The sequence below is a fragment of the Galleria mellonella genome, unplaced genomic scaffold (genome assembly GCF_026898425.1).
Source record: "Galleria mellonella isolate WM207_F2 unplaced genomic scaffold, CSIRO_AGI_GalMel_v1 utg65, whole genome shotgun sequence".
Lineage (NCBI taxonomy): Eukaryota > Metazoa > Arthropoda > Insecta > Lepidoptera > Pyralidae > Galleria > Galleria mellonella.
The window spans coordinates 3,953,761-3,968,857 of NW_026442138.1; the positions used below are offsets into that span (position 1 = coordinate 3,953,761).

General features: G+C 34.4%; 1 protein-coding gene across 1 annotated transcript in view; it reads left to right on the top strand.

Moving 5' to 3' along the window:
* The window catches only part of LOC113519840 (metastasis-associated protein MTA3), an 80,551-nt gene that overhangs the window by 33,510 nt on the left and 31,944 nt on the right, over nucleotides 1-15,097 (top strand). The window contains exon 3 of the mRNA XM_052900704.1: nucleotides 9,800-9,907. Within this exon, the coding sequence (XP_052756664.1) occupies nucleotides 9,800-9,907 (108 nt within the window). The remainder of the gene's footprint in view (nucleotides 1-9,799; nucleotides 9,908-15,097) is intronic.

The following is a 15,097-nucleotide window of genomic DNA, read 5'->3' on the forward strand; positions in this document are numbered from 1 at the left end:
ACTGAAGTATTTGATCGACACCTTTCAATATAGAATTTTCCAGAAGTTTATTTACGTCATACGATTTTTAAACATTTATTCAATTAACAATGTATGTTGTTACATACACCATAAGCTATATTATTGAGGACTATGGGTTTTTTAACTCTAGACTCAATTTGTCATGTCAGTGAAAGGATAGTACATTAGCACAGTTCCCGTGGGGGCCCTAATGAAGTGCACAAACAGTTTCACGCTCTGCCGAGTCGCACCGTTGCGCGTGGTCCTGAAGGCGGTGACGTCACCACCGATAGCGTCAGTGGCTGCGCGCGGGCACGTGGACTTGTGGAGGCCTCGGGCGCATCGAAAGTGAGATCGTAAGCGGAGTGCTGAAGGAGCGGGGAGGACTGCTGCCAGGGTCAACGAACCTTACGCATCCGACCAATCCTCACTTGATATAACACCGCGTTATTGTTTTAATACCCGTGACTTACACTAGCTACAATTATTTTAAAGTTGCGCATTGAATCTCTTCTAGATATTTTTTTTTCTTCTATATTTTGTAATAGACCTCCGATCTCAATAAAATACAAATAGGTACGTAACATTTTTGTATACACACATATTACAGATCATCTGTGTCAATACAGTCGGACGCCATTAGCAAAGATAATAGAAAACAACACCTAGAACAACGATAACAAATATAAATTTTTGTTAGTTATACGTTTTCTTGCAATTATCCAGCGGAAGCGAACAGGTGAAGCGAGTATCCGTTTCGTTGCTCTGCTCTGTGGCTCTATCTATCCACAGTCACACGTTACGGTTTACGGTTAACGTAATGTTCATTGAAATTTTATGAGAATCGCACTTACGTTATATTATTAAATGTATTATAATCCATATAGTGACGAAGTAGAAATACACTATGTAATTTTTTAATGTGTGAAAATGGAATGATATAACCCCACCTTCCCGCGCTATCGGTATAGGCTGGCTGGGCATCAGTGAGAGGATGTAAGCAGATCAATTTGTCCATCTTGATAAATTAGATAAGAATTAACCATTACAGTTTCCAATGTAAACCGCGTGCTACAGGTCGACCTGATAAGCGTATATTGCTGGCAATTAAGGTATTAAACTTTATTACTGACAATCCACCCTTCCCACTTCTCCCATTGTGACACGTCGATCACCACTCGTTTTCATCCCCAAAATATCTTAAGAGCTTTTTCCGAATTCATTTTCTAAGAGAGCAAAGCAACTTGGCAACAGCATGGTGGAACCCAAATCTTGTTAAATCGAACTTTCAAATATCGTTGAAGTTGAGAAGTCTTGTAGTCGCTTGGAATTACTAGCCTAGCAAAAAAAAATGTATTCCGTTATGTTTTATTATCTATAAATACTCTCGTATTCCATATTTATGTTTAACCTGTCAAACCTTGTTTAGACCTACGTTTATGGGGTCCATTTTTACTTATCCCTCCTCTCAAGGCAAACGAAACACATTTACAAAATTTTGATTGATATTTATTAAGATTAAGGAAAGAGATAAGAGATATTAATTAACTTAATTATACAAAATATTATTAAATTAAATACATATTTAATTTTTAAAATTTAAAGAAAACACCGATAACAAAATTGAATAACTTTGAAATCAGTACGATTTTAGGATGAGAATACGAATGATTAAATTGATTAGGATAACATTACTGTTTTCATAATGCTAATCGAATCACAGTACAGCGAAAACTTGAAATTAAAGCCCTGTATAAAACCGCTGTGTTCAACAGTTGGATATTAATGGATTGTTATGATGATCGTAATAAAATTTGTTAAAAGTCTGTAAATGGTCACATACAGTGCGGTTTCAAACGGATTTTGTCCCGCGAACGCTCAGTGGAATGAGCAATCCCTTTCAAGGTTTTCTCTAGAAACTACAGTTCTTCAAAAAGGTTTCTTTGGAGTCGGCATCGCTCACGTTACACCCTATAGGCTACAGTGACCGTTTACCATCAGACAGTTTAAACACTTGTTGGACACCTGTGTGGTATAAAAAAAAACGAGGCACTTCTTCGATATCGCAATATAAACTCATAACACATGTATTACCGTCGCTATTGTATAATGATACTTTTATTAATGTTATTACTACTCCTAATCGTGTGTGGGTGGCGCCCTCTTGTGTTAAGTTTTTCTAGGCCACTTTCCTTGTACATCATGAGTTCTGATGTGACTTTCCCACACGGCAGTTTTAGGCCTTAAGAGCAAAACAAAGCAAGTGACGTTTAAATCATCATCATATCAGCCTTTAACTGTCCACTGTTAAACACAGGCCCATAACACTCATAAAAGAGAGTTGATAAAATGATCTTAATATAAATTTTAAAAGTTCGGCTTGATGAATAAAAATGATTACTATTCAGCTGAGATTCGATCTACTTGAGCCATTCCCTACAGGTTTTTTTTTGATGGGTGAAAATGGTATGGTAACCCCGCCTGCGCTAACGGGATACGCTAGCGGAGCACCAGTGAAGGGTCATAGATGAGAATGAAAACAGGCCAGTTAACTCATCGTGATGAATTCATCAGGAATTAACCATGATAGTTTCCAGAGAGAACCGCGAGGAGGTCGACCTGGCTGGGTATATTGCTAGCAATGGGATTCTCCCAATCCCAACAGGTAAAACAAATTCTCGAGTAAAATGAACATATGAACAGCCCTTATTGCGTCTAATTATATTTTAGGGAACACTATGGAACCCGACAAACTACGCTACCAACATTGGATATTATGTACCTTTAATAAAAAAAATTCTAATATAAGTATTAATTGCTAATAATTAAGCTTTCTAATGTCTGACTTTAAAGAATAACAATAAACATTATTCAGCAATTTTTTCATACTGTTATTAGTTTCGCCCGTTCAGAAAAAAAGAATGATACCCCAACATTATTTAATTTCAACCGATCAAACAGTTACCTCGAGACGGCTTTTTACAATAGTTGTGATGTTAATTTTTTTATTATATGATTTAATAATAGGTCTATTTAATTATTTCACATGAACGTTGACCATTTAAGTAGGTATTGAGAGTCCCAAGGCCGTACGGTCTGAGGCTCTGCAGGTGTTGCCCGCTAACCGCTCCATATATCGAGACGAGTGGTAATCGAATATACTCGTGCACGAGTACCCGCTCATCGACAGCACTACAGCGAGCGTGGGTGTGACGTGTACAGTACATCTTGTATTTAGTAAATGATGTAACCTGAACCCATATTGTAAAGTTTCATTATTGCTGAACCGAAAATACTAAATTACAGTATTTGTATAAAAGTAACAAAAAATAATATATTTTAAAGAATTCATCCCTTAAGAAATACAATGGGAATTCCTGAAAAATTTAGCTTTAAGTTTTTTTTTTTTAATTTTGAATCTGAATTCGAAATATAAAAATTATGCAAACAACTGAAAGCTACTTTATTCTAAAGTAATACAGATAATATTTTTCCCATACGAATCATTCTATGTGTTTATGCGATCGCACCGCACACGCGCTTTAAGAGTATCTTATAATATACAAAATCAAAATTGATATATTCGAATAATTCGCATATAAATTTCTTACAATATAAAAGTAAATTTGTTTTTCTCTAATAAACTTGAACACCAAATCTCAGCTCAGTTGAACACCAAAAAATGATCATATTCACTTGTAAGATTAGAAGATACTTTGCAACATATGAAGCATGCACGTAAACGTGAAAAAAAAAACTTATAAATAGTAGCTCAAGCATATGTAATACATTCTTGGGTATTCTAATTCTAGCTCTATAGTTATCGTATGTAACCTACAACATACCTATGCTACATTTCCCACTGACACATGCCAGAACATTTCCAGACCGGAAATATAATGGTACATAATATATCCAGATACGCAAGTACTTCAGTCAACGGTACTAATTTTATTGAAATTCTTTCTATTTCATTTAAAGCATAACTGTATATTAAATAATGTTACGATTCCATGAGAACAGACATTGCTCTCGCTCATTTATATATAAAAGCATTTATTCTAGATTATATCATAATTAATATTTGTGTATATGGTCGGTAATAAAGTGTAGGTAAAGGAGAGACCAGAGAGAGACCTTAGCGCACATATCTCTTACTTCATTCATTGTCTTAACTTCGCCACACGAAATGTATTTTCTTTTATTTTTTACATATTTTATGTGACCGTATATTTGTTTAAGGAGAACAATAAAGAGTTTCATTTATTTGTTTCTTCACAGACTTGTTTACCTCAAAATAAAAACCAAGTAAGAAAGGTTCGGGATGCTGGCTAATGGGGTTCTGTAGCCAATACCAAAACTAATCAATTTTACATCACACATCCAAAATTACCAACCTATTATAGGTTGAACCCAAATTATAATTGGCATATTATAACGCAAAAGTGCTCTCTCAAACTCTGAGCTTTAATAAGTGCATATAAAGTTTCATGACGATTGAAATAAAGCTGAAAATTGTGATGATGTAACAGTTTCATTTGCATGTAATTAATATTTTATAAAATTATTATTTACATAATATTAGCTGATATCTATATTAAATGTGAATTTGCAATAAAGCTCATATAAACAAATGTTATTACTTAAGACGACGTTTCGAATTCGTGGTCATTTCATTAGTAACCAGTCAGTTTCGATTGTAATAATAATAGAACCAAATATAAAAACAATACAAATAAATCATCGTATGGAATGTTAAAAGAAAAAGTGCTTTAATGTGCGAATAATAAATATGTTGATAATTCGCTAATTTGTATTCAATTAATTTATTATTTTAAAAAAAGAAAAATGGCAGCCCTCGCACTTTCTACAGATTATTATAGAAAAATCTAGAAAATTAATGAAGTTTAATAAGCATAGTCGACCTACGCTGCTGATTATCTCATCTGGCTTTATAGTCTTCATCATATTTTATATTTACTTTAAATTGTTTTATAATAGTACACAGATTATGTAAACAGCAATAATTTAACAATTTTATGCTATTGAAATTAATCAGTAAGCAATAAATAGCTCTTCAAATGACATGACTAACACTGAATGTCTTCACATACAATGGTCATTTTGTTCACTGTTAAAATTTCCCTTTGATAACACGTGTAATTGTACAACACGAGTATGCAATTTTAGTTTTTATCATGTACAGGCTAAAATTTATGTCTAGAACTATCATTTATCACACATAAATCAACAAACATAAAGAAAATTCTGTACGTGGACAAAGAGTCCGTCGCCCGCTCGGACAATAATTATGATATCCAACAAACATCTACTAGAGATCAGAGCATAGCTTAGACAACAATACCGATTTCATATTCCCATTCTGCGTGTTAAATAAGTCTAATGTACTCAAGTGACAGGCATATTCTAGACATATCCGGTTCAATTAGCTTATTCTGTACTGAATTACTGATTACTATTCGTAGCGTGTACACTATAATGAAGAGCAGCTCTTAGTATGTATCTTGTTTTAGTAGCAAATTGATTGTACAGAATTGCTTGACGTCTTAGTTACTATGCTACTAAAGAAAATGTATTGGAATGGTATATCATGCAACTTAATTTAAACCTTATTATTATTAATGTTAAACATTAGTTTCTAAATTAGTACATACTAATAGGTAGGGCCACAAATGCATAGGTAAAATTTGATAATCTAATCGTGAGTTTCAGAAAAAAAACTTTTCTAAAATAAACAGAATAAATAGCTATATATTAGAATGATTTCGTACATGTACTAAGTGTAATGGTAAAAAAAAAAAATATTTTAAAAATGTAGTAAGAACTCAACAAAGAGCAAAAACAATAATTAGAATAACCAGGACAACCAGGTAGGTTTAATTATACTAAAATACATAACTACATACAATATTGTTCGCGAATGCAATTGAACAACGAAAGAATTTCCGAGTACGTTAACACTAAACAAGAATTATAAAAGTACTTAGGACCTTAGGGGAACAACGGAGGCCCGAGCATCGTTTAGTCTAGCTCCATCTAGATAGGTTTAAGGCTCTTTCTTAGTATTTCCAATTATTCCATTTGCCCTCAACACCCATAATCGTTTTAGATATAACTGTAAAAGTAATAGAACAACGAATATTGAATGGACAATAAAGTAATTTATATAAATACATCAATAATACTTGAATTTTATTGTTAAAAAGCTTCATAAGTCCATATTATATTTTTATTGTAATAACTAATGATTCATTTTAATTAAGACGAACCTATTCTACTAAAATATACGTAAGTATTACATAAAAAAAATGCTAGAATGTCTCTATGCACAGCAATTCGACCTCTCGGGTTCTGTGATGAGGAATTCGGCGTCACTGCCTGATAAGACTTGCGTAATGAAAATAACTGTATTGGCGTCTCCTACACCGTCACTAGATAAGCAATCGTCACCCTAAACGTGGCATTTGGTTACTATCGCAACTGCAGCTCCCTCCTTTTTCTCTCACTTATAAGGTCCTATTTTGTAGTAGCCAACTGACCACGTAGAACCTTGTTAAAGTGAGCCACCATCGTGTCATTAGAGGGCGTGAATATTTAAGTAGAAATGGCGGGAGCGGACCGCGATCCTGCTCCCGTTCCCGCTTGGGTTATAGGACTTCTGGGATTACCTTCTCATTGAATTAATTCTGTTTGCTGATGAAAAAGGCCCCGCCGAATAACAATTCTGAACGAAAATACTTATATTACAGTGTAGTGGTGGGCGTATTTCTTAAAATAGTATTTATTTTATATAATCCCTTTCCTTCACTATTCTTTTTCAAGCATACCTTTTCCATTTGCGTAAACCTTGTGTGAATTGAATATAGTATCTAACTAGCCAGTGTAGGAATTGAATATGTAATTTACGACTTGAGTCTTATACGGAATATTTGACGATTTATATTTGTATTAAAATATTAATGATCGCATAAGACGTAATTCAAATTCGGATGTGAATAGGAAATTTCGGATATATTAACCTTAACATGTTGCAAAATAAAAATATACAAGAGTTCTAATATGTATTGTTCAATAAATGTTAGTAAGAGTGTGCTATTGAATTTTAATTAGTATGTTTTAAATGTAATGAATATTATAACGTGTTTGTCAATGCGGCCCGTGTTACGCAATCAGAGGGGTCATTCTGTCCGCGCCCAAAAGTCGCACCCGCGAAGTAGAGAACAGTCATATCCTATCGATTTGTTAAGATGGCGTACGCGGGAGGTGGCCGGGTAACGGGGCGAGGGTGGCCGCAGCCTCCGCGCGCAGCGTGCAACCTCGCTTGCACCTGCCGGAGCCCGAGCCGACCGCCGAGACGGTAGCGACGCCGTGTCACACAGCCCGCGTACACTGCAACACATGTGGGGAGATGACCGATCCATTGTTACAGGCTGAACTGACGGTCACAGCGAAAATATAAATCGACCAAATAATATATATTAATTATTATTTTATCAAAACTGTTACAATGTTCATGATGCATATCTATTTGACGGTTACTATATTCCGTAGTTTTCATTCTATCAAGTGGGCCTTCAGCTTGTTTCTCATTTCAAATTTAATAATTGAGAGTTCTACGACAATTTTATATTTGTCGTAAAATTCACGCATTGTCATCAACTCACAGTATCGTAGGTCGAGATTGTCAAACAGTCATGCCCTCTCAGCGTCTGACGTCGCGGGTTCCCAGTCTAATGTTGCAACTAGGTTGTAATTTTAGCTCACTTTATATTATTAGTCAGATAATATGCACTTTTGTCACAATCATCAGTATTCCATATACAATAGCAGTGTACCAGGCAGATTACTACTAGATTTTCTCAACATTTCAAATGTTGAGAAAATCTAGTAGTATATCATACATATTATTTAAAATATGGCCTTTTATTTATTACAACAATCTATTGTTGTAGGAAACTAGAGCAACAACAAAACAATAATAATAATAACATAAAAACAATTAATTTACATTATTTTAAATTACATACAAATATTGTGAACCCCTAAAATATTACTAAACGATACTCAATCCGACAATACTAAAACTTATCTCTCAGTTATGCGGGTTGAGTGCGTTGCCAATAACAGCACGTAGTTGATATCATAATACAAAATTGCTTTTTTTTTTTTTTGCGGAGCGAAATGTTACTATTACTATTAATAACAATTCAAAAAATCTTCAAATCTCTGCTACAAATATGATAGTATAATTAGAGTTCGTTGACAGTGTGTACACAGTACGCTCTCCGCAAAATGGGGTCTTGAAGTCGCACCCTTGACGACTGCGACCGGCGTGCCCCAGACTCCGATAATCGCCGCCACTTTGCCCTTCAAGGTTGCGAAGACTCCTGGCACAGTTATACCCGCCGCTTAATGCATAGCTTTCTTCAAATAAACTTGATATATTTTAAAACTTAGACAAGAAAATTAAACTATTGTTTTTTTTTTTTGTTTTTTATCCATCTTAAGATTCCCTACCGTAGAACGTTCTTAAGCGATAAATCTGACCATTTTGCCTCTTTACCTTATAATTAGTTCAACAATTAATTTTATTAATTCATAAACTCTGTTTCCGAGCACACGTAGACCAAAAGTGCATAATATTTTATTTAATATTAAACTTGTATTTTAATATAATTAAAAAGGTTCAGTCCTCACAACAAGTGTCCGCGTCCAGACGTAGATTAATAGCGCCATTATCTCCAAGGAAAACGTAACGTGGTTTATAATGACGATAATAAACTGCGCCATACAATGCCAGATCAATAACATTTATATGTTTTAACAATAGTTTTAAATCCGATGCTTTCCACTCAAGTATCATAAAGAAGCTTCAATAAGAGCTAAAGATTCCAACTTCTATTTATTTATTACGCTTTCTCGTGCAAAATATAAAATAATATGATTTAAAATGGCAAGAAGGAGGTATAATGATATATATATATATATATATATATATATATATATATATATATATATATATATATATATATATATATATATATATATATATATATATAATTTTAAAATAAGAAATCTAAAAAGTTACGTTAAAAACTAATCTAATTTACGAGTGTGTCTCAGATATTTTTCCATTTATAATTTGCCAAAGATATTATAGTTTCATTATTTTTGTGACAATACCTGAAGCAACATTTCAAAATAAGTATATAATAAATGTAAATCTAATTCACGTCAATAATAAAATATTTATCATCATGATTTCGACCATTTATTGTCCACTATTAAACATACTCTTTCTTCAAAGACTGTCACAAGCAACTGCTGCCTGCATACAATGACTGTTTGCAACTTATTTCTGGTGATTGGTCGAAATGAACCACTACTCATAAATAATGAAGCCTGAACGCCATATGTTTCCCTACGCCATTTTTGCTTGCTTGTTTGTTTGTACAGTCGACAAGCGAAAACTTCCTCATCATAAAGAAAAAGAAAAAAAGATTTATTGACAACTAATTGCATTGACAAAACAAAAATATATATATAACAAATAGTTGCCAACGTGGCCAGCACTCAGCATTATGCTATGACAGTTTATTTACTACCACAGCATTGTTATTATATCTATACAAACAATTCAATTGATTTCACGGTCTACTACGGTGTACTTTAAAACAATAATAAAATATTATATAAATAACAAAAAGAGAAAACAAAATCAGACGTCGGTTTGTAGACAATTTAGTGGTTCATTATTAAAATATTTTCTATGTTACAGTGGCCCAGTCAGAAGACTCGCCGGTCGCGATGAAACTCAAAAAAATATGCCTTAAGACGCCGATAGGCGAGGAACAGGCGGCACAAGCAGTCCTTGACCCTGCGCTAGGTAAGATTTTTGTTTTTTTGTGTTTATTTACTAGTTTTAACTGCCAGAGGACGGTAAATGTAATTTGTAATTTAGTTGTAACCACCTATTAGGTAAGAACCAGATGTTATGATCTATTCCAATAGAATTTAATGGAAAAATAACATAGTTGTGTAGAAATTATCGTAGAAATACTCTCAAAATTACGATTAATAACAAATCAAAACATTGAATCAATTAAACGATTTTTTATTTGTGACTATTGATATTGGATATCAGCATATTCTTTTGTTTACAATTCCATTAAATTGTATTGAAATCGACTGTACATTTTAATTGAAATATTTTACTAGAATTATTATTTATTATATTCATTAATAACTTTGTAAGAATATATCCCACTGAATTTTAGCATAATGGAAAATAAATTATTTAAACTAACGATTCGGTCCGGTTTTTCGTAGATAACATTTTCGAAAACAATATATCGCCTATGTTACTCGTTATAATATAGTTTCGTATAGATAAAAGATTTTTAAAATCAATTGTGCAGTTTTTTGAGTTTATATCTTACCAAAGTTTAATTAACAAACAATTTTTTTTTCCTTATTGTAATATTAAGGTGGACTGATGCTATTAAAAGTATATCTGCGTTTAAAGGTTACGTTTGTGTGGGCTCTGAACGCTTCGCATACCACTTTCTCGCCTCTGTTTCACCCGTCCCTGTTTCAATAGCAACAGCAAACGTGCGCCCTTGTACAGCTCTACTTACACGCACACATTCATTCCCAATATCCAGCTTCCGTATATACACAGTAATTTATGTGTTACAATTTTATTAATTTCATTGTCTGAGTGAATTAAACAAATCAATACCTAGTTTTCCGCGCAAAATTTCTGTAAAGCAATAGGAAATTTGTATAAGTTACAAATATAGAATATTACGTGTTATGTCTGAAGAACTGAAATAATCTTCAATAGAAATATACTTTATAGATCAAACGTCACTCAAATATAAGTACTGCGCCCTTTGATATTATAAAATTTGAATATTTAATACATTATCGTTCACAGTGTCACCGTCCTGTTGATTGAATCGTGCTTTTATTTCCCATCGCGGCACGCATGGACGTTATGATGTCATCGATTTAATTGTGGCGAGCACTTCATTACCTACCTATAAAACCGACATTTATTTCAGTCTTCCACCGAAGCAAGCTTCAGCGAGTCCGACACGCGTTCGATCGATTTGTGGCAACTTTACGGCGTCGTTATCTTTTTATGCAATATTGTCGGTTTTGATTCCGTTTTCAATGTCAAGATTTGTTTTTACTGTCATCGCTTTTAAGTACCTTGATTTATTGTTGCTCTACAATCACACCTCCAATGTTTCAATAGTGCAAGTCGTGGTCGACCGGGAATCACATCGCATGACGAGTGATGTGGTTACATCATTTTCTCTATCCCGCATAGGTAGAGTTATATGCATGTACACATTCGTGTGCAGGTCGTTAATGGTTCAACGTGAATCTGTTGTGTGGTACGCGGGTGGAATAACCTATAATTAGATGCGCCGTACACCAATACTCAGCAGTGGAACTCGTAGATGTCTCGTTCACTCGATATCCGCTGGAAATTTCATACAGTGCAAGATCAGATTGATTTATTTAATGTATCATTTGTATGATGATTTAGTTACAATACTCATTTGGAACATTTGTAGACATAATTGAGTTTTGCTGACTATACATCAGATAACAATATGATAGCGACCGTAAATTCATATGAAGTCTGAGGTGTTGGCTACTACCATTATAATGGTTATGGTTATCCTGAATCGGATGGTCACCTACAAAATAGTTTCTTAGTTTTTTTTTTTTACCTTTTCTATAAATATTGCACTAAAGTCATATTTGTTGTCTACAACAGCCGGTGCTAAACCAAATTCTTTACAATATTGTAACTTCATTAGCTTAATACTAGGTAAATAACATTCTCTCTTTTCATTCAAGAGTTTCCTCTTGTCGTTGCAACTATGAATTAGTTAAAGCAAATAACATTAGAAAGCATAAAATATGTTATCACAATAACAGCATATATGTCATAATAATAAACAACAATCTATTTGCTTGACAAGGATTCAATGAGTCCAAATTTATACAATAATCATTACTTGCAAGATGTAAAAGAAGTATTGATAACCAAAGGATGAAAGTGAATTTATCTAACCCAAGAAGACTAAAAATGTACGACTTTTTCTCGAAATGATTTGTAATGCGTTTGCAGATTTTAATTTACAAGTTCACAATTACTAAAGTTCAATACAGTCGTTCATCAGAGCATTACATACATCGAAATTTAGCTTGTGTGCTAGAACACAGAACAAATTGGAGCCAGGCAAAGAGGGGGCAAAAGGGGGCTATTCTCGTGTATCGGGAGGTTTGATAAGTGTTGACTATCCATCAATGTTGCATAGGCAACTGTATGTGAAGTGGTGATGTATTTCGACAATAGAAGCTTCTCGGTGCAATTTCGGCGGGACGCGGAGCGGTCGTGCGACGGCGTCGGCGTCGGCGACCGCATGTATTTCTCCTGCGTGCGTGGTACTGCAGTTCTCCTCCATGGCCGGTAATTTGATTGGGCCCGAGCTGTCACCTATGCGCCGCAGTGGCCCGGCCGTCGCTCGCCGGCTATCGATTAGAGCCCCCGTCCCCTGGCCCCGCGCCGCCCGCGAACCGGATCTCGTCACGCCGCCATTGTGTACCCGCGACGCTTAAACGCATTCGTTTCTCCCGATGCGAAAACGACGCATTCCTTCCGCGCGCCCGCCCGCCGCGCCCCGCCCCGGCCGGCCGCACCACACCGCACGCCGCATCGCGCGGCCTCACACAACCACCGAACGACCCTCTCAACTCTCATTACACTTGGACCACATTACGACGCCGATGTTGACCACGTCAAACAAATGGTAGTTGACAATAAAATTACCATTTCTTAAATTTCATAATAAAATGTTGTAAATTTGCATAATAATAACATGCGCAGATCCTTCAAAAGTACATAGTTTATACATAAACCCTGTCAGGTCAATGTCCTCACAGTCCTTTCTGAAAATCAGTGTTTATCAAGATAATTTTCATTTCCTCTTGAATTCGCCAAGATGGTCCAACGGACTTAACTTCAAGTTTATTTTAATATAATAACAACCGGATTATTATTATACGTTATATGTAACTATACAGTACTATGTTGGACGCAACAATTCTAGTTCATACTTGGAACCAACAAGAGACAAAAATTTTGATCGTCACATAATAACTTCATAGCAGGTCAACTGGACACGCTGTGTTAGTATGCCAGGCTCATTTTTTATAATTATTTTTCAATTTATTTTTTTTTTGTTTAGGAAAAATGTTAAATTTCACTTACAGATCACTCCATGCTAATGATTTCTATTTAACTCATTGTATTCTTCACCAGTATGAAACCAATAAAAATAATTGCAATGGATGTCACTGTATTGCTGGTCATGTCTAAAACCAACGGTTTTCACTTTTCATCAGGTGGGCCGTCAGCTTGTTTATTATTTATTTAACATTTATATACACAAAAATGGTATACATGACGGATATATCACCTGAAGACGTTCTCTTCTAATCAACCATTGGGGCAAATGGAGATATTTGTTGACGATACTTAACACATACAATCATAAAATATAAAAAACAACTTTACATAAATATATGCAATATAATCATTATTATTATATATATATATATATATATATATATATATATATATATATATATCATTATTATTATTAAATGATATCAAAAGTTGCCACGCTTGGCAGGCGGCTTGGCAACCCCAGTTAGGCTTTTAGATGTTTTAAGAGGGACACTGCTGTCCATCCCTCGACCGTTCTTAATTGCCTCTTACAACAGCCGCGAGAAAGGAAGGGCTGGCCCATTCTATGCTAGGACTGCACGGCGAATACAAGATTATATTTGAATTCAAATAAAAACACAAAGCAGAATTGTGTAAAAAAGTAAATCTTTTATTTTGTGCCTTTCTTATATGTATACCTATAAATTCAGCTAGAAACAAATTTAGCCTTCGACCTCTTGAAACATACTTACCTTGGAAGTCTGCGAAATTTTGGAGCCGAATAAAATACGGACACAAAAGAAATGCTATCAAAATTTCGGTCATTTGAATACTTCACGACATTTAGAGCTAGATTTGGCTATGAATGTGATTGAATTTATTTCATGTTTTATTTTATGATGATTTCAATAAATTTCCGACCAAATTTTTTTTTTTATGATAGATCTCTTGAAATCCTGAGTATAATAGTATAATCAATATCCTGACTATAAAAAAAAAAAAAATTTATTGGATGCCTAGGTAAAAGACCGTATGAAAGTTCTCTATATCTCCGATGAACAACAACCTATAAGTATATAAAATTTTAAGTCTCTAGACTTGCCAATTTTTGTTACGTGTATTTTATTAGCGAGCAAGTACACGAGACAAGTACAAGGGACACTTTATACAGAATACACGCCGTGTGATGGCCGGCATAAAATGGGCTATCCCTTCTTTCTCCCAAGTTGTCGTAAGTTGCCGCGACTAAAGAAAATTAATGGTCTAGAGATGGGCAGCGGTGGCCCTCATAAATCATCACTAAAGCCTAACTGCGGTTGCCAACCCGCCTGCTAAGCATGGCAACTACTAGAAAAACTTACCATATGGGGAATGTGTATATATGAATTAGCTGTGGGCAGTGAACGGCTGATATAATAATAATATAATAAATATAACAAAATATACAAATTTTTAATAAAAAAAAAATGATGAAATGAAATTGTGATTGTATGGCATTAGAATCGGCACCATTCAAGGATGAGAATACGAGTACGCCGTTTCAACGACCGGGTTGCTACGGCGACGTTTGTACAAAGTCTCTCTCCGGTAAACCGTTTATAAATGGCATCGTTACTTCACAAACTGCCTGCCGTCTTGTCGTGAAATGCTCAAGCCAGATTGTTGATGTATTTCATTATATTGATATTGAAATAGTAGTAGTAGTAGTATACAAAATTTCTTTAAAATCTCTTCAATATTAAAAAAAATATATTTCGGAGAGAAGCGTGATCGCACAAAAGTAAATACGAGTGTTTTGTATATTAATATGAAAATGTTTTTTAC